This window comes from Mytilus californianus, unplaced genomic scaffold (genome assembly GCF_021869535.1).
Source record: "Mytilus californianus isolate M0D057914Y unplaced genomic scaffold, xbMytCali1.0.p SCAF_2, whole genome shotgun sequence".
Taxonomy (NCBI): Eukaryota; Metazoa; Mollusca; class Bivalvia; order Mytilida; family Mytilidae; genus Mytilus; species Mytilus californianus.
Window position 1 is genome coordinate 121,751,360 of NW_026262668.1, and position 26,858 is coordinate 121,778,217.

The 26,858-nt window shown below is 32.0% G+C and overlaps 2 protein-coding genes and 1 long non-coding RNA gene across 4 annotated transcripts in view; 1 reads left to right on the forward strand and 2 right to left on the reverse strand.

The window, feature by feature from the left end:
* LOC127728704 (ubiquitin carboxyl-terminal hydrolase MINDY-3-like) overlaps positions 1-10,539 on the reverse strand; it is a 32,746-nt gene extending 22,207 nt beyond the window's left edge. The window contains exons 1-4 of the mRNA XM_052236338.1: positions 10,352-10,539; positions 6,639-6,782; positions 2,700-2,928; positions 1,466-1,580 (exon numbers count right to left, since the gene is read on the reverse strand). Of these exons, the coding sequence (XP_052092298.1) occupies positions 1,466-1,580; positions 2,700-2,928; positions 6,639-6,782; positions 10,352-10,457 (594 nt within the window). The 5' untranslated portion in view covers positions 10,458-10,539. The remainder of the gene's footprint in view (positions 1-1,465; positions 1,581-2,699; positions 2,929-6,638; positions 6,783-10,351) is intronic.
* LOC127728737 (uncharacterized) overlaps positions 1-26,858 on the reverse strand; it is a 206,880-nt gene that overhangs the window by 154,701 nt on the left and 25,321 nt on the right. The gene's annotated exons all lie outside the window — the stretch shown is intronic.
* The window catches only part of LOC127728687 (tRNA wybutosine-synthesizing protein 4-like), a 45,658-nt gene continuing 29,440 nt past the window's right edge, over positions 10,641-26,858 (forward strand). The window contains exons 1-4 of the mRNA XM_052236298.1: positions 10,641-10,745; positions 16,104-16,228; positions 23,161-23,236; positions 25,848-25,931. Coding sequence (XP_052092258.1) covers positions 10,695-10,745; positions 16,104-16,228; positions 23,161-23,236; positions 25,848-25,931 — 336 coding nt within the window. The 5' untranslated portion in view covers positions 10,641-10,694. The remainder of the gene's footprint in view (positions 10,746-16,103; positions 16,229-23,160; positions 23,237-25,847; positions 25,932-26,858) is intronic.

Below are 26,858 nucleotides of genomic sequence, written 5' to 3' on the forward strand. Positions count from 1 at the left end.
CTAAAGTTTAATAAAAAACAAGCATTCTGTACATAGTCCCCTACCGGTTAAAAAATTCTTTATACACGAACAAAAGGCTAACTTGATTTATAACTTGTCAAGGTGTAAACTTTATCACAAATATCAAGTCAATATCTTCAAGCATGACGAAAAAACGTGCAGAAAACTGATTATTTGAGTGAATTTTTTAAGTCCAAGGACCATAACTCTGTAACTTGTCATGATAAAACTATATACCAATTATCAAATCAATATCTTCAAGCATGACGAAAAAACGTGCAGAAAACTGATTATTTGAGTGAATTTTTTAAGTCCAAGGACCATAACTCTGCACAAAATCATCAGACCAGAACAAAATTCGAACTTGATCTGTAACTTGTCATGATAAAATGATATACCAAATATCAAATCAATATCTTAAAGCACAAAGAAATAAATACGGAATGTGTCCGTGGGATACAGATGATGCCCCCGCTTGCAGATATCATTATAAAGGGCCATAACTCAAATACTGTAAAAGTGACACTACCCCAGTTTGACCTTGATATGAGTTTTGTGGTAATAAGCATTGTTTATAAGTTTCATAACATTTAGTTGATGTAAACTTAAATTAGAGAACAGAAACGAAAAATTCAGCAATTTTTCCCTTTTTTAAGGAGCATAACTCTAGAACAGTAGAAGTGACGCCACCAAAATTCGATCTATATCTGTGTTTTGTGGTAATTAGCATTGTGCATAAGTTTTATAATATTTGGTTGAGGCAAACTAAAGTTAGAGAACAGAAACAAATATTTCAGCTATTTTGAGCTTTGTAAAGGGGCATAATTCTAGAACGGTAAAAGTGATGCCAACAAAATTCAAACTTGATCCGTGTATTGTGGTAATTAGCATTGTGAATAAGTTTCATAACATTTAGTTGAGGCAAACTAAAGTTAGAGAACAAAAAGTAATATTTCAGCAATTTTTCCATTTGTAAAGGGGCATAACTTTAGAACGGTGAAAGTGACACCACCAAAATTCAAACTTGATCTGTGTTTTGTGGTAATAAACATTGTGGATAAGTTTCATAACATTTGGTTGAGGCAGACTCAAGTTAGAGAACGGAAACAAAAAAATCAGCAATTTTTTCATTTGTAAAGGGGCATAACTCTAGAATGGTAAAAGTGACACCACCAAAATTCAAACTTGATTCTAACATTTGGTTGAGGCAAACTAAAGTAAGAGAACGGAAACCAATTTTGGGACGTACATACAGATGGACAATGGTAAAACTTAATGCCCCCTCCGCTATGGTGGGGGCATAAAAAAGTGTAGAAAACTGATTTGCCGGACTGACTGACAGACAGACTGAGGGAGTGCAAACTTAAAGTCCCCTCGACTTCGTCCGTAGGGGACTAAAAAGAAAATTGCTAATTAATCTGAAATAACAACAGAATTACATAAGAATACATGGAAGTGAACAAACCTTAGTTAATATTATGGAATATAAATACAGCACAACCCCAAAGGTCTCCTGAAACATTGATAGCTTGGACTTAACATAGGTTCTCAAATCATCTTCATTCTGACATTTGGTGCATCTGTAAAATAAGGCTTACATAATATTAAATGTTTTCTACAAAATAAAATTCCTACATAAAATGCTAAAAAAAATGTGGACTTTATTTTTATAACTTCAAAGAGAAGATAGTACAACAATATCAAATGATATAGATACATGTATATAACAAAATGTTTCAATAATCATTTATTTTTGTAGATTAATTCATCCATTACTTTACAACTCAGCAAACCATTTAAATGTTTTGTTAAACATTCATAAGATAAAAAAGAAAATCTAAGATAAGTCATAAAACTACTATAAACTGGTACCGATATTTCAGCAGAGGCAAATAGACTACATTTCAAAGAAAGTTGATTCTATCTGTGTGGTTTTCGGCTGAATTTTTGCCTATTTTTCCTGACCTTATGTGCTTGTCTGAACAAAAGTATATGAGTCAGTTAACTTAAACAACCTTGCAGAAATGTTGTAGCTACTTCATTTTTCAATCTTCCAAAGTGGACTTGCAAGAAAAGGAACTAGATTTTTTTCAGAAGAGTCAAGTAACTCTTAATTTTTTACCATGGCGATACACTATTATAAAAAAAATTCAACATAGTCAAACCAGTGTTCACTCATCATTCAAGTATACTGGTTAAACAAAATGGGGGGAAATTCAGAGTAAAAAGTAAAATAACAAAAATACCGAACTCCAAGGAAAATTCAAAACGGAAAGTCCCTAATCAAATGGCAAAATCAAAAGCTCAAACATATCAAACGAATGGAAAACAACTGTAATATTCCTCACTTGGTACAGACATTTCCTTATGTAGAAAATGGTGGATTAAACCTGGTTTTATCTATCTAAAGTAAGATTGCTAATTCATTTTTTTTTATAATAAAGTAATGATTCCTAGACAAAGCTCATGAAATCTTATTGCAGATTTGGACTCTTCTGTTTAGAAAACGTAGAGTTCTTAATAATAATAAACATTCAATGAAAAGAGGTTCTTGATATTTTTACAGAAGATCAACAGCTCATTCCTCTTACCAGAAAATATTTTGATGCAGATAGATTTAACATTAGAATTTTTTTCAACTGTATATTTACATGTTCATACTATTTATTCAAATCTTCATTTAATACTATGTAATATACCTAATTCTAGTATGGAATAAGTCTGCATCTAATTTTGGACGTTTGGCACAACTTTCGCCATTTTTTGTCTCGCTGTTTTCCTTTGATGTACTACAACTTTCATCTTTATTTGTATCATCGTCATTTTTATCATCCTCCAAGTAGATTACAGAAAAGACACCAGATTTAGATGAAACTTCCAACATGATTTCTACTAGGGCTGATCCTAACAGTTCATTGGCCTTTTCCTCTGCAAAAGGATGGACATTTTTATGATTTTAGACTTTTGACTAATATGTAGTTTGACATTTGCCCTGAGTTTGACACAAAAGCAAAGTTTTTTGGATGAAGAATCTCTACCAGAGCTACTGTGTCATGTATTTTTTCAGTATCTATGTCATACAAACTATTCTTAATTTATAAGGTCATTCATATTTCACTAATATGATACCACATAATGGCACAAATTTATAGTACTTTAATCAGTATATGTACATTTAATATATTTACAATTGGTGTTCAATTCATACAAAACGTTGAAACGTTGATCTTTTAGAGGCTGAAAAAAAAACAGCTGTGCCATGAGCCCATGATACATCTGTTGTGTCTTCAAAGAATAAAGTTCAATAACTTCTCAATATTATGTCAGAAATTTATAAAAAAATAAATGAGGATAGTTATAAAGGGACATAACTGAAGAACGGTAAAAGTGACGCTACCCAAATTTGAACTTGATCGGAGTTTTGTGGTAATAAGCATTGTGTGTTAAGTCTCATAACATTTGGTTGAGGCTAACTTAAGTAGAGAACAGAAACTAATAAACTGCTTCGCTGAGCACAGCTGGATACGCCCTGCAGTGGTCCAACCCTGAACAGTTGGGGCAAAAATGGACACAATATTCAAGCTTGATACAGGTTTGAATTTGGATTGTAATTAAATATTTGACATATTATAGGTTTCTGAATAAATGTAGTCAAAGAACTTGAAATTGGTTATATGAATTGAATTTATCTTCAATTAGAGATTTCTTGCTGTTGTGCAATACTTAGTAAATCTGTTGTCAGACTATAAACAAATAAAGTTCAATTTCTTCTCAATGTCATATTTGAAATTTATGAAAATCAATAGGGAGATTACATCAATAGCTATAAATAATTCACCAAAGTTTCATGAGAACTGCTGAAAGCATTTTTGAGTTATTTTCTGAAAACTGGAAAATCCCCCCTTTTTTAATGAATAAAACCCCATAACTCAGAAATTTAAAATATAAAATTTATAAAAATAGAAAGGGAGCTTACAAAAATAGATATAAACAATTTACCAAAGTCTCATAAAAAATGCTTTCCATTTTTGAGTTATTGTCCAAAAACTGGAAAATCCCCCTTTTTGTAATGAATAAAACCCCATAAATATATATTCTGAAATTTATAAAAATCAAAAGGGAGCTCATGTCAATAGACATAAACAATTCACCAAAGTTTCTTGCAAATTGGTGAAATTTTTTTTGAGTTATTGTCCGAAAACTGGAAAATCACCCCTTTTTTAATGAATAAAACCCCAAAACTTGGAAACGGTAAATCCGAAATTTATATAAAACGAAAGGGAGCTCACATCAATAAATATGAACAATTCATCAAAGTTTCTTGGAAATTGGTGAAAGTGTTTTTGAGTAATTGTCCGAAAACTGGTAAATCCCCCCTTTTTTAATGAATAAAACCCCAAAACTCGGAAATGGTAAATCTGAAATTTATAAAAAACGAAGGGGAGCTCACGTCAATAGATATAAACAATGCACTAAAGTTTCATGCATATTGGTTAAAGCATTTTTGAATGAAAACATATACCATATGATTTTTTGTATTAAGACTATTCTCTGAATAAGCTGTAAGGCTTTTAGGGTTTATAACTCTCAGTATTTAAATTTTCAATTATCCAAAACATCTTCTCCAAATCATTCTGCAGTATGTCATATCATTTATTGTCTTTCAATTAGCAAGCAGTCTGTAACTCAGTGCTAAGTGTGCATCTTCCTGCTTTTAATATAACAAGCATTCTGAGAGCATTGCATGGCAATACATAGTCCCCTACCGGTTAAAAATTCATTGTACTGGACTAAAATGTAAACTTGATCTATAACTTGTCATGGTGTAAACTATATAAATGAACAGAGTTCCAATGTCCCCCACGTTGCACATATTTTATCTATCCAGGGGCAATAACTAAATAAAAAACACTATTTTTTGTTGTTCTTTAAAACAATTTATAAATAAAAAGCGTGTGCAGGGGACCCATTTTTTTTTATTGTACACTAAATATTTCAAACAGACCTTCAAGTTTTATAAAAAACTGGCAAGAATTTTACCTGTGAGAGCACAAACGAGGCCATTTTCCATAAAGTTTATATTTCCAAGGGGCATAACTCTTAAAAAAAGTCGATCAGCCACCATTAAAGAACTTGTCCGAGATATTGCTGATATTAACCTATAGTATAAGTTTATAAAAATCTGGCAATAATTGTACCTGTGAGAGCGCTAACAAGACCGGACAATGGACTGACACACGGACGGACGCCCGGTATCTTTATGTCCCCGGCAAAAACAACAAATAACAAAATAACAAATATCAAGTCAATATCTTTAAGCATGACCAAAAAAAGTGATTATCTAAGTGAATTTTTTAAAGTCCATAACTCTGCACAAAATCATCAGACCGGAACAAAATTTGCACTTGATCTGTAACTTGTCATGATAAAACTGTATACTAATTATCAAATCAGTGTCTTCAAACATAACGAAAAAAAAGTGAGGAAAAACTGATTATTTGAGTTAATTTTCCAAGTCCAAGGATCATAACTATGCACAAAATAATCAGACCAGAACAAAATTCGAACTTGATCTGTAACTTGTCATGATAAAACTATATACCAATTATCAAATCAATATCTTTAAGCATGATGGAAAACAGTGCAGAAAACTGATTATTTGAGTGAATTTTTTAAGTCCAAGGACCATAACTCTGCACAAAATTATCGGACCATAACAAAAGTCAAACTTGATCTGTAACTTGTCATTATAAAACAATACATCAAATATCAAATCAATATCTTCAAGCACGAAGAAAAAAGTGTGGAAAACTGATTTGCCGGACTGACGGACAGAGTGCAAACCTAAAGTCCCCTTCGACTTCGTTGGTAGGGGACTAAAAATAAGGAGATGTGGTATGATTAACAATGAGACATCTATCCACCAAAGTTCAAATGAAGTGGATATAAGCAATCATAGGCAATCATACAGCCTTCAACAAAGAGAAAAAACCATACTGTATAGTCGGCTATAAAAGACCGTGACATGAAAAATATGAAACAATTCAATTGAGAAAACTAAAGGCCTAATTTATAACAAAACAATTTACGAAAAACAAATATGACAACCACTGAACTACAGGCCCCTGACTTGGGACAGGCACTTAACGAATGTGGCAGGGTTAAACATGTTTTATACCAGTTTTAGTATTCCAGCTAGGATTTACAGCCAGAGAGGCAAAGTATTAAAATGAAGAGCATGTTAATGTATCTTTGATCATGTTTATTAAACAGAAATTTAAAAATTGAATAAATTAAAGTATTTTTGCTCGTTTTATAGGATTTTCAGAAATTCAGATTATAAAAAGCTTTTCTTAATAGTTAAAAAGATTTTTTGCTTTGAAATTAGTCATTTTCCTTCTAAAAACAAAAGTATTAAGAGCAAAACTTAAAGGGCAAAGGGTGCACAGAATTTTGAAAGGGGAGCTGTACCCCTCTATTTTTGAAATAACTTTGTCACTGACTTGGGTTTTCAACTGTGCATCAAGTTTATATTTAAATCTATTTCTTAAAATGCCAAATAAAAACATGGCTAATTTGTCTACATGTAACATGTGTTAATAGTTATTTTCTTAATTCTTACAAAGGTATTTGCTTACCTGTTAATGCAGATAAATTATCCACAGGATTCTCAGTAAATAGAGCTTGTCTTATTATATAACCTTGAACAGGGGCAATAACTGCACATGGACCTCCATCAAATTGTACTAATGCTGTGGGCTCATCTTCACTAAATACAAATCCTGAAAGTAAACTAGAGTAAAGGAATCTAAATTCACATACATATTATATAATCTGTGCTTTTCCTTTTATGTCATGTATATAATCAGTGGTAAACCTTGAAAGTTATTTTTTGCATAACTCAAATTCAATGGCATTTATTTGAAATGGCATATATCTTATCTGAATTACTTTATTCAAAAGCAGATTACCTGGAGTTCAAATGTTGTAATTCTTTAATCATGTTAACTCTGAGTGTGTTTTAACTGACCTGAAAACAGCCAGAAATAAAAGCAAGAAACAAAATCCTAAAAGAACTTTTCAATGCATGTAGATACATCATGTACATAGATGTTTTAAAAAAGGCACTGGCTATGATTACCCACAAAAAGTAACAAGAAATAATTATTGTTACTTCCAAGACTAATTGCTGAAAAGTATTTACGGACAGGGACCCGTTTACATACAGAAACTGCATGGAAAAATTATGTGGGTTTTTACTGTTACCTGCAAACCTGATAATAAATTGTTCAAATAAGGCCTTCGAAAATAGTGGAATTAATTACTTTTGGAGTGTCAAGAACTCGTTGGAAGTACTTGATAAATTGCATGCATATATTGGTGATTTTGAATCTGTTCAAAGTTTTGATTTTTCTACCCTATATACCACATTGCCTCACATTCTCATTAAGAAAAAATTCACACACCTAATTAAATGGGCATTTAAAAAGTCAGAATGTGAATATATATGTTCAAACTCTTTTAGGTCATTTTTTAGTAGCAATAAACAAAAAAACTATGTCAATTGGACATGCTTTGATACTATATATGCCCTTGAATTTTTTCTAGATAACATTTTTGTTCGCTTCAGAGATTCCGTATATCGTCAGGTTATCGGAATTCCAATGGGGACTAACTGTGCACCACTTATTGCGGACCTTTTTTTGTATTGCTATGAGTTACAATTTATGACAAAAATCAGTAAAGACCCATCGAAACAACATCTGATACACAAATTTAATAATACTTTTAGATATTTGGATGATATTTTGGCTCTCAATAATGACGACTTCAGTATGTATACTAAAGAAATTTATCCTGTTGAACTTACTTTAAATAAAGCTAATACTAACAATGACCACTGCCCTTTCCTCGATCTTGATATCTATATCATTAAGGGAAAGCTTAATACTAAAATATATGATAAAAGAGATGATTTTTCATTTCCTATCGTTAATTATCCATTTTTAGATGGTGACGTTCCCTTGTCACCATCTTACGGTGTTTATATATCTCAACTTGTACGATTCGCTCGTGTATGTAACAATGTTTTAGATTTTAACGAGAGAAATTTATGTATTACTGAAAAATTATTACACCAGGGTTTTCGATATCACAAACTAGTCAAAACATTTACTAAATTTTATCATCGGTATAAGGACATCATTCGTAAATATAGCTCAACATGCAGACTTCTTATACGTTCAGGTATTTCACATCCAATTTTTTATGGAAATATTCTTTATAAAGCACAAAAATGTCAGTATTCACCTCTGAAACTTACAAAACCTTTAAATAGACTTATTAAGAAGGGATATAGTTACGATACTGTTGTCAGGTCATTAAAGATTGCATATTTTGGCGTTAATATTGATTCACTTATAGGGTCTTTGCATCGGCACTAAACACATTTATTTAAAAACCAGTTGTTGGCATGACACGGGTTATGTTCTTCTCATATATGTTATGATGGTATGATACTAAACCCCTAACGGGAAGGATTGTGCCTGATATTCATATGATGAAGACATAATCTTTCAATCAGTTTAATTGAAGTCTGGAGCTGGCATGTCAGTTAACTGCTAGTAGTCTGTTGTTATTTATGTATTATTGTCATTTTGTTTATTTTCTTTGGTTACATCTTCTGACATCAGACTCGGACTTCTCTTGAACTGAATTTTAATGTGCCTATTGTTATGCGTTTACTTTTCTACATTGGCTAGAGGTATTAGGGGAGGGTTGAGATCTCATAAACATGTTTAACCCCGCCGCATTTTTGCGCCTGTCCCAAGTCAGGAGCCTCTAGCCTTTGTTAGTCTTGTATTATTTTTAATTTTAGTTTCTTGTGTACAATTTGGAGTTTAGTATGGCGTTCATTATCACTGAACTAGTATATATATTTGTTTAGGGGCCAGCTGAAGGACGCCTCCGGGTGCGGGAATTTCTCGCTGCATTGAAGACCTGTTGGTGGCCTTCTGCTGTTGTCTGTTCTGTGGTCGGGTTGTTGTCTCTTTGACACATTCCCCATTTCCATTCTCAATTTTATAAAATATAATATATCCAGGCAAGCACTGATCTTAAAAAAGTTTGATTAGCAAACAATCTGTGAAATAAATTTAAACAATTAATTACATGATTAAATTTCCAAATATATCGACCAGTATGATGTTCACTTTGCCATAGGGGTCAATTAAAACAACTCACTTTTCTTAAGTATAGATATAAATGAGCAAGATGTCCAATTTGTGGCCAGTGAAAAGATTAAATCCTTTAAAGGTTATAATGATATAAACTTCAACTGCTCAAAGATGCAAATTTTGTGCAATTATATAGAAGAAGTTCTTGTACGGTGTAGAAGGATTGTAGAACAGAACTGTTTAGTGTGAGGTATAGACTGGCATATAATGCCATATATGGATCTTTAACTTGTGATAGGTGTCTAATGTTATATCACCTGAACTGTGTTGGTCTCAAAATGCTACCTAAGGTTACATACTGAATGTGCAGGAAGTGACACCAAAGTAAATAGCTAAAAGAAATCTAAATATGGATAAATTTGCTTTCAATTTATCATTGCTATGTTCAATAAATAATTTTCTTTTCATATACATTGATATACATGTAGATTTGTTCAAATATGTAATACAATGTGTACAGGGCAGTGTCACGAAGACAGTACAAAGTATTAAGATGCTACACACAAAGAAGACATAATTTGCAAATTTTATGTAAAATTTTGCATGTAACAATATGCAAGCAAGGATTTATAACTAACTTCCTTGTTGCAGGTAACAATAAATTATATTATTGTTACCTGCAATTTCCATATGAAATCTGGTCCCTGTCAAGAAATACATATTGGCAATTAGTCTGGGAAGTAACAATAATTATTTCTTATTGTTACTTTTTGAAGGTAATCATAGCCAGTACCTTTAAAAAAAGATGGACACTGTGCAGTTAGGCTTTATTGAAAGGTCCTGTTTCAGCACCAGCTAAATATGTTTGAGCACACAGTGACATCATATGGACATGCCAGGTTTTTACCAAAAAAATTAAAGGCAAATTCTAAGGACTCATCATTTTTGGGCCATGGCGTGTCCAACAGTGAAAAGAAGAAATTTTATTGCTATATAATTTATTATTTCAGTCTTTATTAACACAATATCCCATAGCTATATAGTGGCAGGACAATAAAATAAATCAATTAAAAAACAACAGGTAAAGCTTGAGTATTTGGATTACATTCGAACGTCTAAATCTAGTTTCACTTTTGTTTTTGTTGATCACACTCTGAAACTGAAACATTAAATACCCTGTGTCCATCTTTTAAACACTTCATCTTTAATATCTGTTCCCCAGATAATGGTTTTTAATGTCATCAGAGTGTCTTCGTCGAGTTTTCCTGATGTGGTAGCCATGGTAATTATTATTTTCTGAAACTTTCATGAAAATAAATCTGGCAAAATTTATGCTGAAAACTTGGCATCCATATTGTTGACATCAACGTCACTAAGATGCTTTATTAAAGTGCTTTCGTAAAATTACACATTTTAAAGCGCATTAGAGATGTAAGTTTTCGGTGTTCTCTTTAGTTTTCTTTCATAAAGGGAAAGTAACGAATGGTCTGAATGGTCTGATTTGTGGATTAGGCCACGATGGAACAACAGAAGAAATTCAAAAGTGGTAAAAGTAGAAGGGAAACAGCGGTAAATAAATCAGTTCTGTTTTAAACAACAAATCCCCTTCTTTTCATTGTACTCTAGACATGTATACTGTTCTTTCAGCCTATTGCTACATCGTCAGAATTTGTAAAAAAAAAGCTTTAGATTTTAAGGTTCATCATAACAAATGGACAAATATGGCTGTATTTACATGTCAAAAACTACTCTTAGTACAGACTTACCTGTTCAGTTGGAAAAGTTTTAATGCCTGGTTTCCACTAGATATATAAAAATTAATTGCATTTTGTGTTTCAGAAAGATAAAATCTCTTTTGGATTTTGATGGGCATTTTTTTCCTTCATGCAGAAGGTGTAAAAATTAACTCAGTTGTGATACAACTTTGAGATGCTCCCTCTCAGGTAAAAACTGTATTGTATTGTATTGATTGTCCTTGATTGACATGGACAACAGGTATCTACACAACTATAGGTGAGTTAAAGGGTTTAACTGAGTGGATATTATCAAAGTAATTCAGGTGTTTGTTTATTTTTACACCTTCTGCAGAAAGGAAAAAAAATGCCCATCAAAAACCAAAAAAGATTATATCTTTCTGAAACACAAAATGCATTTGACTTTTATATATTAAGTGGATGCCAGGCCTTAAAACTTTTCCAACTGGACAGGTAAGTCTGTACTCAGAGTAGTTTTTGACATGTAAATGCAGCCATATTTGTCCGTTTGTTATGATGAACCTTACCTTAAGGTTCATCAGAAGGAAAAAATTATATGGATGTTTACACCACAAACTTTACTTGAGTACAGATAAACCTGTGTACCTGGAAAAGTTTTAAAGCATGCAAGGACGTATAACTAACAGCTAATATACGTCCTTGAGGCATGGTAGGAACTAAGTAAGTAATATTTGAATGCATTTTATGTTTCAGAAAATTGAACACTTACCTGGAATTTGAGATTCCTTTTTTTAAGCCTGCAGAAGGTGATAAAATAAACAAAACAAATGAGATTTATTTGAAATGGTCCACTCATTTACACAGTTTAAATCACCTATTGTTGTGTAGATATCTATTGTCTTTCTAAAACATTTTTCCAAACTTAAAGTTTATTTTGGCAACTTCTGTAGGAACGGGAAAAAAAAGGAACATAAAATGCATTTAAAATTTAATTATCTAGTTCCTGCTATGCCTTAAAACTTTTCTATGTGAATAGGTTTGTCTGTACTCAGAGTAAAATTTGTGAAGTAAATACAGCCATATTACAGTCAGGGGTACTACTTGTACAAGTTATTTTTATTTACTTGAATTAGTAAATAATAATACAGAAGTGTCCGATAATTCCGCCCGTCCGGTTAACCCGCCCACTCCCGTTTCTTCCCTAATTGTCACTTCTGTGAATATTTCGTCTGCTTTTTTATTCATAGGAACTCTACTTTTCATCATGATCATCACTGCATGTCAAATTTTAAAGAAAAATCCTTTATTACGAAAATATCTAGTGATATATATATTACAGTTCCTAAAGCTAACGATAATCATGTTATTACTTACAAAACTCATTTCTGACTTGAATTTTTTTTTTGGATTATCTGGAATCTCTTTATAAGAGGTATATTAATAAATAGATCACCTTTTGCTTTCATAAATTTGTGATTAATGGGCCCTCCATACATCTTTACTGCGCATGGGGGGATTTACCGGACATACACATTTCCGATAAAAACACAGATGACCCACTTGTTTTGTTGATTTTAAAATTTATTTCAGACATTTTTGGGGAAATGAGATAAACTACTCAAAGTTGATTAGTCAGTGAATCGATTTATATTAAATTTGATACAATTTATATATAATTAAGCAGAAATACATATGATTAAATCCTTATGTGGGCGGATTTACCGGACTGCATCGTTATATTCTTATATAAGTAAATTTGTAAGATACTTATACAAGTGTATTTTATTTTCTTGTATAGATAAATTATTTTAATGGCTTAGTTATGTCCCTTAGATATTTAGATTTGTTTACTTATACAAGTAAAAAAGTCATATTATCTTCTTTTCTTGAATATCTGATTATCTCAGGACTTCTTTGCTCTAATAGAATTTTTAATTGTCTGCCCTTTGCAGATGTCTTTACTTATCATTTAAGTGTAATTTCATGGACAATGAAAATCTCAGTTGTCTGCTATCTTCAAAACACTGCTCATTTACAAGCCTCCAAGGGGCAATTTTTGAAGGCCTTGCACAATTATTTAAGATCTACGGCAATTAGTTTCTTTGTTGAATTAATGAGATGAAACATTGAACTCTAATAAAAAATTATGAGCTAACCAGAGAAAAATTGTTGAAGGCATGTTTTTACATTCCAAAACTTGAGAATTTTAGGGATTGTAAAAAAAAATTACTTATACAAGTAAATTTTTTGAGTAAAATTAAGGTGAGATTATTCAAACCTTATAAGAAAATATGAATATAACAAATTTACTTGTATAAGTATATCATTATTTACTTCTTCAAGGAAATAAAAAAAACTTGTACAAGTAGTACCCCTGACTGTATTAGCCAAAAGGTTATGATTAACCTTAATGTCTATCTGGCCCCAATTTAAAAAAAATATTCAAAAGGGATAAAAATAACATATATCTGAATTGTAATTCATAAATATTTATAAATTTTATGAATAATAACAAATTTGGACGATCAAAAATTGTGTCTATAACTCGTATTCAGAGAAATAATTTTCATTAGAGAAGCTGCGGAACCGTAGCTCATAGGTCCTTACGATATTTTTTTACAATTTGTGGTCGTCAAATTGTCAAAAAATATCATAAGGACATGAGCTACGGTTCCACAGCTATCATTAGAGGAGACATTTATTCTAATATTTTTTTAGACACTGGCTACAATTACCTGCAAAGAGTAACAATAAGAAATATTTATTGTTACATGTACTTCCAAGACTAATCATTTTGCTAATTGCCTAAAAGTATTTCCGGACATAGACCCGATATCATACGAAAATTGCAGGTAACAATTATATAATTTTTTATTGTTACCTGCAGTTACTGACAGACAGGCACTGATCTAAAAAAAGTTTGATTTACAAACAATCTGTGAAAAAAATTAAAACAATTACATGATTAAACTACCAGATGTATTGACCAATATGACTTTCACTTTTGCCTTAGGGGGTTCACTATTCCTAAGTATATAGATATGATTGAGCAAGATGTCCAATTTGTGGTTGGTGATACATTTTTAAGTTTCTATCCTTTCAAGATTTTAATGACAAACTTCGACGGTTGCAAGATGCAAATTGTGTGCAGTAACATGTATATAGAAAAAGTTCTTCTAAAAACAATATCTAGATATCCATGAAGAATAATATAGCAGAATGGAACTATTTAGCATGCGGTATAGATGTGCATCTGTATATATGGATTCTTAGTTTGCGACAGGTGTCTGTTGTGGTTTCACCTGAAATGTGTTGGCCTAAAAACATACTGGATGTGCAAGAAGTGCCACAAAAATAAATGGCTAAAAGAATTCTAATTATGTATAAATGTGCTGTCAATTTATCATTGCTATGTTTAATAAATAATTTTCTATTCATATAAATTTGTTCAAATATGTAAAACAACGTATATGGGACAAGGACAAGAAGACAGTATAAAGTATCCCGATGCTACACTCAAAGTCTTTTTTGGCAAATTGTTGTTAAATTTTGCAGATGCGTGTAACAATAACTGCAGGTATTAATGAAAAAGGATATTATTGTTACCTGCAATTCCGTATAAAAATCGGGCCCCTGTCCGGAAATACATTTCAGCAATTAGTCTCCTAAGTAACAATAATTATTTCTTCTTGTTACTTTTTGCGGGTAATCGTAGCCAACTGGTGCATTTTTTTAGATATTTATATTAAGATTTATATCGAAATATATATACAGTCAGGGCCCCTGCTGCATCTGTTTAATTAAACCCAAACATGACCGAAGTATATTTGTGAAATAGATTGCCACAATTATAAACTATAATGCCCAACCAGACATTTTTACCAATCGATAGTTGGTAAAAAAAGTGAAATGACCGTTTTATGAAAATGCCTTGAATAACAAAAAGTGGCAAACCTATGATATTTGACCGTCTGAGGCTGAGAGCAGCCGGACTTTTTATATAAATTTCGGTCAAGTCCGGAATATATGACCGTTTTGAAAGCCATGGTCAGGGTTACGACTTAAACAAGTGATTTCATTATCACCTATTTCAGTGATTTGATAAATTCAGTAATCACCTGTTTAAGTGATTTTGGTGCTTCCTTTGATCTTCAAATGCTAATTTCATTGATTTTCCATATTTTGACAAACTTCTCTATAATTTTCCTACATAGATCAATTATCCCATTTTCTTTGTATATTACTTTCACCAGTGCGCTTGGGCAGTAAGTTAGTGTGCTAAAGCTTTTAAAAGTACCCTTGGGAATTTTTCTGTAATCAAATAATCATTAACTACTCTTACTATCAGAAAAGGTCAACAATATTAGGTAACCTGATTGGTTTTCTTTAGAGTTAGAATGATCTACTTCAAGGTTATGTCCTGATCTACAAATTATTCCAGTTTTTGCATATTTTAAATAAACTGTAAAAACTGACAGGCTTATCAAGCAAAAGACAATTTCTGCATGTACATAGTTTTTTAATGGAATTCTTGTCTTTTTACCAATAAAAAAATCAACCTTGTTGGAAAAATATCAAGAAAATGTTATAAACACTTATTGAAGTGATTACATTATAACTTCTCAATTTACTTGTTTCAGTGATTTTAAAAAGTCTGTGTCTATTTTTGTGAAAAAGTTTAATATTTCACAGTCAAAATCACTTGAAGAAGTGATTCTGAAATCACTTGTTTAAGTAGTACCCCTGACTGACATAATTTATTTAATGTAAAATATTTATATTCAAATCAATTTATCACTGGGACCACTATATTTGGTGTATGGACTGATTGAAAGGTGTACATGTCATGTCTGTCTGGCATGGTTCATTTGACCATGACCACATTTTCTAAGATAATGTTAAGTTTATTTGGTACTTGTAGTAAACCTTCATATTACAGACTTTCAACACTAATTCAATGATAAGTAAAACAGGCAAGACATTTCAGGGTGTGCACTCTTGTTTTATAAGGTATACAACTTTGATGTGTTAAAATTGAATTAAATATATATAAAATAATACATTATATCTCATATTTTCTGACATTTAATAGAATAATTAGCAATTCTTTCAAACTTAATTTACATTTGTATAGAAAGCAGTTAAAATCTGTGAAGAAAAGTGTTTAAAATTTTCTTAAAATCATCAAATATTAAAAAATTTTATTATTCAGGTTCAAGGAACAAATGATAGTTCTATTGTTAGTAAGTGTTCCATGGCAGCGGCTAGTTACTTTGATGATCCATTCTTAAAAGAGTTTGTTTCCAAGACAGCAAAGAGGTCTCCATTAATTAACAGGTAAATGTTTATTATATTAGAAAAGAAAGGATATATGGGGTATCAATGCATGACACAAAAATCAGTATATGCACAGCAAAAAACACAAAAAGCAAAGGAACAGTGCTTTTATTGGTATTCTTCATCTCAAAGTCACAGTGAGGCCTTCAACATAGAGCTAACAACCTCTTACCGCACTGTAAGTTTAAGATGAACTCTTGAACACTTATAAAAGCCAGTTACTTTAAATTTACAGTAATTTAGGTTTGTTGGGTTGCTATTTAATTAATCTATTCTTCACATACCCTTTTGTATTGCCACGATGAAGTAGAAAAGTGAGACTTAAGCTTCGTCAACAGTGTATTAGTCTATGATTATTTCAGTTTATGGGGAATCACTAGTGTTCGGTCAAGGATATTATGTATATGCAGTTGGTTTAGCATTAGCAAATCTCATATCTATGGAGATTATTTGGCCTTGCCCCTCAGTCATGGTCTATTGACCTTGAAACTTTTGTTTAGTTTACATGTATTAGTTTGTAATGAGGTCAGAATAAGGGGAACCACTTATGATAAGTCAATGGTACAAATGTATTATGTATGCAGTTTTATAAGCAGTACCATTTCTCATTTCCATGGAGGTTAATTTTCGCTCTGCACCTTCAGTCATGGTTCATTGGCTTTGAATGTTTTGCATAGTTTACATGTTGAAATATTGCCATTTTAAATTTCAACATTTGCATTATACTATCACAATTACATAAAGGCGAGACATATCTCTGTGTAAACAGTTTATTATTCATAGTTATTTCAAATTTAAAAAAGTAACTTTTCATGAGTTGTCTCCCTCTAGGTTTGACACAAATAACAATCACTTCAACTAGTCAGATTGTGTAATGGTTTGTCTCGCTCTAGGTTTGACACAAATAACAATCACTTCTACTAGTCAGATTGTGTAATGGTTTGTCTCGCTCTAGGTTTGACACAAATAAAAATCACTTCAACTAGTCAGATTGTGTAATGGTTTGTCTCCCTCTAGGTTTGACACAAATAACAATCACTTCAACTAGTCAGATTGTGTAATGGTTTGTCTCCCTCTAGGTTTGACACAAATAACAATAACTTCAACTAGTCAGATTGTGTAATGGTTTGTCACCCTCTAGGTTTTACACTAATAACAATCACTTCAACTAGTCAGATTGTGTAATGGTTTGTCTCCCTCTAGGTTTGACACAAATAACAATCACTTCAACTAGTCAGATTGTGTAATGGTTTGTCTCACTCTAGGTTTGACACGTAATGGTTTGTCATCCTCTAGGTTTGACACAAATAACAATCAATTCAACTAGTCAGATTGTGTAATGGTTTGTCTCGCTCTAGGTTTGACACAAATAACAATCACTTCAACTAGTCAGATTGTGTAATGGTTTGTCTCCCTCTAGGTTTTACACTAATAACAATCACTTCAACTAGTCAGATTGTGTAATGGTTTGTCATCCTCTAGGTTTGACACAAATAACAATCACTTCAACTAGTCAGATTGTGTAATGGTTTGCCACCCTCTAGGTTTAACACAAATAACAATCACTTCAACTAGTCAGATTGTGTAATGGTTTGTCACCCTCTAGGTTTGACACAAATAACAATCACTTCAACTAGTCAGATTTTGTAATGGTTTCATTAATTCAAACAATTATGTACTCAATTCATAAAGTAGCCATAATGACATAACTATAGCACTCCTATTTGAAGGCCAAGCGTCAGTATAAAATTGTGAAGTTTTTATTCTCTAATTTTCATGCTTTTTTCACATTTCTTGATCGGTGAAAGAAAAATATTTCTCATCTCTAGAGAAAACTTTGTTCTCGGCAAATGATTGGTAAAAATTTTAATTATGACGTCAAATTTTCTTGGTTTCTTTTAAATTTCCATAATTAGATATTAAAATTTAACTGTCTTGAGAGGAGAAATATCGTAACGCACTTGATGCAGTGGTGGAATCTATATTTCATCAATTTTGTATACAACAACAAAATTGGAATAGAACCTCAAAATTGAAAAATATTATTTTCACTTTCAAAAAACAACTTAAAAGTTTAAAATTAATGTGTAAGTTATAAATAAACAAATATTTACAGATAATTAATATACTTAGTTACTGTAGATATACATGAACACAAAATGTTATGGTCATAAGTATGTAAGAAATGTAGTTATACATGTACTGTAAAAAAAGAATGCATTATCCTGTTTCATGAACAAAAACTGATTCAATGAAGTCTGTCAGAACGATGATGACCTGATTTGACAAATTCTGATAATGTCAGAGATTTTGTTATGTTCAAACATGTCTGAATTTTGACAATTTACTTATCAATCTATCCTCAGGCGGACAAGTAAACTTTAAGGACAATAGAATGAACTATGACTCATTTATTAGTAATATTACTGAAATATTAGAATACAATTGTATAGTTCTATTCTACCCAACCAAAAGTATCTTTTTCCTAATCATATAGTGATTCATTCCTCTAACCACTGTATACTATTGCTCACTGATGCAATTTACATGAAAAATGAGACAAAGTTTGAATTCCTTAAACAAAAGAACACTAAAATGCAAACAAGTGTTTAGACAAAACCTATATTAATAGATGTAGATATAAGAAGATGTGGTATGAATGCCAATGAGACAACTCTCCATCCAAGTCAAAATTTATAAAAGTAAACCATTATAGGTCAAAGTACGGTCTTCAACACGAAGCCTTGGCTCACACCGAACAGTAAGCTATAAAGGGCCCCAAAAATTACTAGTGTAAAACCATTCAAACGGGAAAACCAACGGTCTAATCTATATAAGAAACGAGAAACACTTATGAACCACATCAACAAACGACAACTACTGAACATCAGATACACATTTCTCATGTATGCAGCATATTGATAAAGACTGAAGCATTTTCGAGCCCATTTAGCAACAATCTAGCTATTCTAACTTTTTTATGTTTCATTTATGCAAAGATCCTAGTTTGTCGTATTTTTGACAATGTAGGTATTATCTTTCTACTTGCTAAAGTCCTGAAAATAAGTTTGTTTACAGTATCTTTGACATGTGTTTGATAATGACAATATGGTACATATTATATTTATATGACAGTTGTGAAATTATTCAATGGAAAACTATAAATAATGGATGTACATTCCAACATGATGACATTGACTTTCATTATTCACCATTTATCATTCAAGCTGTTTTTGAAAGAAAGTCATAAATGATATCAGTTTCAATGTATGGTTTATATTTTATAGCTCAATCTTTTTTTATTTAATTTTTTTGAGAAAATTGTTATTTCCTTGTGGAATGAGTGTTTGGAAAGCTTTTCTAGTACCATACGTTTCTGATTTGTTTCTGATTTGTATAATATATCAGATACTAATGTATATATCATTTTATTCATACCCTCAATCTATTTCTAATTCTAAAAGTTAGAGAAAATTGTTAGTTACAAGTGACACAGTACCTTTTAAGAAAATCTTTGAATCTGCTGTAGAATGAGGGTTCTGTTATTGACTTTACCCATCAAGACTTCTTTCACACTGTCCTGTTATTGACTTTACCCATCAAGACTGCTTTCACACTGTCCTGTTATTGACTTTACCTATCAAGACTGCTTTCACACTGTCCTGTTATTGACTTTACCTATCAAGACTGCTTTCACACTGTCCTGTTATTGACTCACTCATCAAGACTGCTTTCACACTGTCCTGTTATTGACTTTACCCATCAAGCCTGCTTTTACACTGTCCTGTTATTGACTTTACTCATCAAGACTGCTTTCACACTGTCCTGTTATTGACTTTACCCATCAAGCCTGCTTTTACACTGTCCTGTTATTGACTTTACCCATCAAGACTGCTTTTACACTGTCCTGTTATTGACTTACCCATCAAGACTGCTTTCACACGGTTCTGTTATTGACTTTACCCATCAAGACTGCTTTCACACTGTCCTGTTATTGACTTTACCCATCAAGACTGCTTTTACACTGTCCTGTTATTGACTTACCCATCAAGACTGCTTTCACACTGTCCTATTATTGACTTTACCTATCAAGACTGCTTTCACACTGTCCAGTTAATGACTGTACCTATCTAGAATGCTTTCACACTATAGGTGTGATAAATAAATATCCAATTTTCTGTTCACTTGGTCCAGAAACTACATAAGTGATAGAGAAACTGTAGTTAGCAAAAATGATCAGCAGAACACAACCTTCTTGTAAGTTAACATGGCCATAAACTCCAGTCAACTCCCTATAGGAGTTATTGCCCTTGAAGGATGAATTTGATATATTATTGTCTATTTTATGCCCCTGCCACAGCGGAGGGGGCATTGAGTTTTACCCTTGTCCGTACGTAGGTCCCAAAGCTGGTTTCCGTTCTCTAACTTTAGTTTGCCTCCACCAAATGATATGAAACTTATACACAATGCTTATTACCACAAAACACAGATCGAGTTTGAAATTGGGTGGCGTCACTTGTACCATTCTTGAGTTATGCCCCTTTATAAACATAAAAATGGCTGAATTTTTCATTTCCGTTCTCTAACTTTTGTTTGCCTCAACCAAAAGTTATGAAACTTATACACAATGCCTTTTACCACATAATACAGATAAAGATTGAAATTGGGTGGCCTCACTCCTACCGTTCGTGAGTTTTTTTTTTTTAATTAATCAGTAAGACCAGATCTTTTAAAAATCAAATGACTGAAATCATTAGTTGTTTCATTATAGGAGTTATTCCCCTTGATATATGATTTATATCATTTTTTGCTTTTTTTGCATGAAACAGTCTGAAATATGAAATATTCTTATTGCATTAGTATCAAGCAAAAGTAATAAATATCATTACAAATTTAATGAATGACCAATTCAAATGAACATGAAACTGGGTATCATAAGGAGTATGTTCATAAATCAGAAGTATCATTTTAGAGATAACTGTATTGTATTTGAAGCTTTACGGACGTCCATCCTTAGTTTTACTGTCGCAAATTTAGTTTGCCTGGCTACGCATAGCGGAGACAGGTAAACGGTTATTTGCGACAGTAAAACTACCGATGGACGTCTGCAAAGCTTCAAATACAATACAGTTATCTCTATTCTAATGCAAAATAAACAAATCATTCAATTTTAGTCATTATTGTCTCGCTTGACGGAGTCAAAAAAGGAGACATAGGTATGCTGTTTCCGGCGGCGTCAACAATGTATTAGTTTGTGATTAGGTCTAGTTTGCGGTGAACCACAAGTTGTAGGTCAATCATATTTGGTATACAGTTGTATTAGTATTGGCACATCTCATTTCCTTGGAGATTATTTGGTCCTGCCCCCTCAGTCATGGTCTATTGACTTTGAAACTTTTGCTTAATATACATGTATTAGTTTGTGATTAGGTCAGTTTATGGGGAACCATTAGTGGTAGGTCAATGATATTTGGTATACAGTTGTATTAGCATTGGCACATCTCATTTCCATGGAGATTATTTGGCCCTGCCCCCTCAGTCATGGTCTATTGACTTTAAAACTTTTGCTTATTTTACATGTATTAGTTTGTGATTAGGTCAGTTTATGAGGAACCATTAGTGGTAGTTCAATGATATTTGGTATGCAGTTGTATAAGCATTGGCATATCTCATTTCCATGGGAATTATTTGGCCCTGCTCCCTCAGTCATGGTCTATTGACAAACTTTTGCTTAGTTTTCATGTATTAGTTTGTGATTAGGTCAGTTTAAGGGGGACCATTAGTGGTAGGCCCATGTTAATTGGTATTCAGTTGTATAAGCATTAGCACATCTCATTTCAATGGAAAATATTTGGCCCCATCCCCTCAGTCATGGCCTATTGACTTTGAAATTTTTGCTTAGTTTACATGTATTAGTTTGTGATAAGATCAGTTTAAGATGAATTGCTAATGTTAAGTCAATGATATTTGGTATGCAAATTTATTGGCATTTGTAAGTATCGTTTCCATGATGATTAAATAGCTCCACCGGTTCATTGACTTTGAAACTTTTGCATAGTTTACAAGTTAATGTTTGTGTTTAGGTTTGTTTAAAGGGAACAACTTAAAATAAGTCAATGATATTTGGTATGCAGTTGTATTAGCATTGGCGAATCTCATTTACATGGAGATGGTTTAGCCATGTACCTCAGTCATGGTTCATTGACTTTGAATATTAGCCTAACTTGTTAAGTATTGCCATTTTAATTTCAACATTTGCATAATCAAAATTACAAAAAAGCGAGACATATCTCTGTGATAACAGTTTATTACAGTGTAAATTTTCATTAAACGAAAATTCCGCGAAATGATGTTATCTTCTTTGGCGCCTAAACTAGGTGACGTCATAAGTATGCTTTCAGCATCAAACGTAAGCACCAGGCGTTTTCTGGCTTCTCTTTCCGCTTCAGAATGTAATAAAATTTGATAAAAAGAAGATTTCTCGGTGCGTAATGTGAGTTTTTTTGCTTATTATTGGAGAAATTTCATGTCAATACATTCCGGAATTCAAAATGTCGGTTTCCTTAGTTACAGACAGGGAGATAGAGAATTTTACACTTATTGTCATCAAATCAGAACCATTGATACAAAATAATTGCATTAGAATTGTGATCATTGTTGTTCCAAGATGGTAATATACCAGCATCATGAACCTATATAATATTTTTATACCTCGCACAATAAAGTTGCATAGGGTATAATGTTTTTGACCTGTCAGCCCTGTTCTTGTCAGCGCAAATACATGTACTTGGTGATTCAAGATGGTTAGATGGTCTAAGTAGGAACTTTGTGGCCTCTATAATTCCAAACACAGGGTGTTTGTAACAGATTTTTTACTAGTAAGAAGAAAGTGACCACTGCTCCTTTATTAAACAAGATTTTAAATCTTTCAGGGGATACTACATCAGAGCAACAGCCATAGACTTTTTACTGAAGAAATTTCTATCATCAGATTCTAAAAAGAAACAGGTATAATAGATATAATTATATGGAGAGTTGTCTCATTGGCACTCATACCACATCTTCTTATATCTATAAGAATGTAAGAATCCATAATTTCCATACCAGTAAGATGAAATCTGGTACTTATAGTTTGATTTGGTAGCTGTGAGCACCCTGTGTTATTTATTTATTCCTGTGACTATGTTTCATTTATACCAATTTATCAAATAATACCAATTAATATTTTTGTTAAGTGCCTTTTTTACCTTTTTTTTGGTACTGTGCATTGTTCTATCTACATGATCTATAAACCAATGTACCAATGAGTACTATTGAAAGAGGAATGTTGTGTGATTAAAAAACATGTTTACTGTAAAGTGGTTTATTTTTTAGTCAAGTTTTAATTTCATTATTTCAAAAGCCAAATCAGTTAGTGTGAGTTTATTTTCATTTTTTTCTTGTGTCATATCCTGATCCACCTGGAAGAAATTTATTATCTTGCCTGTGATTAAAGTTGCAGAACGGGAGACATAGGGATTACAATCTGGCTGTGACACCTACGTAAATTATTTTTTATAAAAGCTTTATATGTCAGAAGGTAGAAGACCTGCATGCTTCATGCCTTGTATGCAGATGTCGTATGTTACAAATTTTCCGTCTGTCATATGTCCATTGTCCTTTATCTTATTTTCATGGGTCAGCAACTGTTTTTGAAAAAAAAAATTTTGTCATGTGAAATACTCACTATCTTATTAGTAATAGACTAAATATATTTGGTATATGGGATCCTTGCACCCTCATGTTTGTCTGACAGGGTTCACCTAACCTTGACATTATTTCATGGATCAGTGATCAAGGTTAAGTGTTTGTGGTAAAGTCTGTATTTAAGTTGGAAAAAAAAAATTAAAAACCAGAGAACAATTGAAGGTCTTTACACCCTAAATAGACATATCTAGACAGGAAAATATTAAATTTTGGTTACAAATGTTAATTCTGGTGTCAGATAATAGCTTCATTTATGCTTATTCCAATAATATTATATTTTATTATAGTTTTGAGAAAAATAAGGGAGATAAGAAGGTACTTCCAGTTTACAAAATGCTACTTTCGGTTAGATTTGAACCTTACTTCACACTGATTCCAAAAATATAAAGTTCTAGTAAATTGTACATGAAGTAAGGCAAACATGGCTACTTCCGGTTTACAAAAGGTCACTTCCGGTTGACCTTTATCAAGGTCATATATATCTGTAACCCAATGTAAAAGACCCTTTGACGTTATCTTGAACCAATAAGAAGTTAGAGCAAAGGTCAAAATCTAGAACGTCAAATCAAACTTTGACCTTGACCCCAATTTCAAGGTCATTTAACAATGGCCTCAAATTAAAAGACTCTAGGACTCTACTATATATTGTTAATAAGTTATATTACCATACAGCTAATATTAGATATGAGAGGGGAGAAAACTCCAATTAAAAGTCTATGTACCCTTTCATCAAAATTTATGTGTTACGACATATCGCAACTAACAATCCTGTAGAAATATTTTGTCGATATCTTATACAATTTCTGAAAATAAGTGATAACAAGCCAAAAACAAAATTTAGAATATGACTTTGACCTTGACCTCATTTTCTTTTTAATGGATCAAGGACCTCAAATCAAAAGACCCTGGTCTCTATCACTTATGGTTTGCCAGTTACAAATACATTTCACTTATATCAAATACAGAAGGGGAAATAACTCTCATGTGGAAATCTCTATACCGCTTCGGTCAAAATTAAACAGAACATCCTGAGGATATAACGAGCAATTTGAAAAAAATAAATTTGTAGGTTCCTTTTAGGGTTGCTAAGTATTAGAAATAACAAGAAAAACAGTGTTCGGGGAGATAACTAGGTTAAACAGGGTCAGTTTCAAAAGTGTATAAACTGTTCGATATCATATACCAAATATCTAAGCGACATCTTTCGAAGCAACCAAATAGCAGAAGAAAAAAATTAGGCGGGAAAAAAAAAAAAAAAAATCTGAACAAAAGCAAAAGGTCTTTCCACGTAAAAAAGTGAAAGACCTAATAATAATAATAATAATCAGAACAAAATCAAAAGGTCTTTCCACAGAAAAGTGGAAAGAACTAATTAGAAGGACTTGAATGCTGCTCAGTACACAAGTCAGTTAAATAATGGGAAACTCCTTCACCACAAAGTTAATTTGGACCTCCAACTCAAAAAGTAAAAAAAAAAAAAAACAAGTCACATTTGGCTTAAATGAATGCTGACTTAAACCCTTCTGTGTATTTGAATTCAGATTTTAGCATTAGGTGCAGGGTTTGATTCAGATTTGTGTATTTTTTTTCAGATTTTATCATTAGGTGCAGGATTTGATTTAGATTTGTGTATTTTTCTCATTTTTTTTTCATTTAATAGGTACAGTGTTTGATTCAGATTTATGTATTTTTTGAGATTTTATTGTGTTTTTTATCTTCAGATTTTATCATTTGGTGAAGGGTCTGACTTAGATTTATGTATTTTTTCCAGATTTTATATATTAGGTGCCTTGTTTGATTCAGATTTGTGTTTTTTTTTGCAGATTTTAGCATTAGGTCCCTGGTTTGATTCAGATTTGTTTATTTTTTTCAGATTTTATCATTAGGTGCAGGTTTTGATTCAGCTTACTTCAGATTAAAATCTCAAGGACTTATTGATAATGTTATGTTCTGTGAGGTAAGTGTTTAAGGACTTATTGATAATGTAATGTTCTCTGAGGTAAGTTTCAAAGGACTTATTGATAATGTTATGTTCTCTGAGGTAAGTGTTAAATTACTTATTGATAATGTAATGTCCTGTGAGGTAAGTGTTTAAGGACTTATTGATTTGATTTTTGATATTTGGTGTTTTTACGCCACTTTTAATCACCACTTTTGGGCTATTTCGTGGCGGTCAGTTTTTATTGGTGGAGGAAGCCGGAGTGCCCAGAGAAAACCACCGACCTTCGATAGGAAAACTGACAATCCTAGTCAATTAAGATTGGAGTCCAGTGCACCCGCACAAGGTTCAGTTGTCAACAATTGAATTATAAAACATTTAATTGTTATGTATACAAAAATACTGTGGTCTATTTTAAAGTTATATTTTTTGCTCACCTGCCATCACTTGGCATCTGTCGTCAGTCGATTCATTATTGGAGTAATTGCCCTTTGACAATTTTTACCATTTTTTGTGTTTTTTGCCTATATTTTGGCCTATTATCATGATTATCTTGAAAACTTTAACAGACAGAAGAAACTTTAAGAAGCCAAAATGATCAGTAAGACAAGATCAGCTAAGATATAGATGAATTTGTCAGTTGTAGTCTCAAAGGAGTTATTGCCCTTAAGTGAAGATTTTAACACTTTATTGTGGTTTGGCTAAATACTATAGAAATAAAAGAGAAATTGTAAACAGAAAAAATGATTACCAATACAGGTTCAACAAAAGAGATATTTTAGTCACGAATAAAATTCTAGTCTAAAATGTTGAAAAGTGTCCATTTATGAAGATGCACATAAACCTAGTGCTGTTTAAAGCCTCTAATTGTTGTATCTTATATTAGTAAAAAGAGAAGTTATTTTGATTTATGGTATCAAAAACATTGATGAGACAGCAACCCAA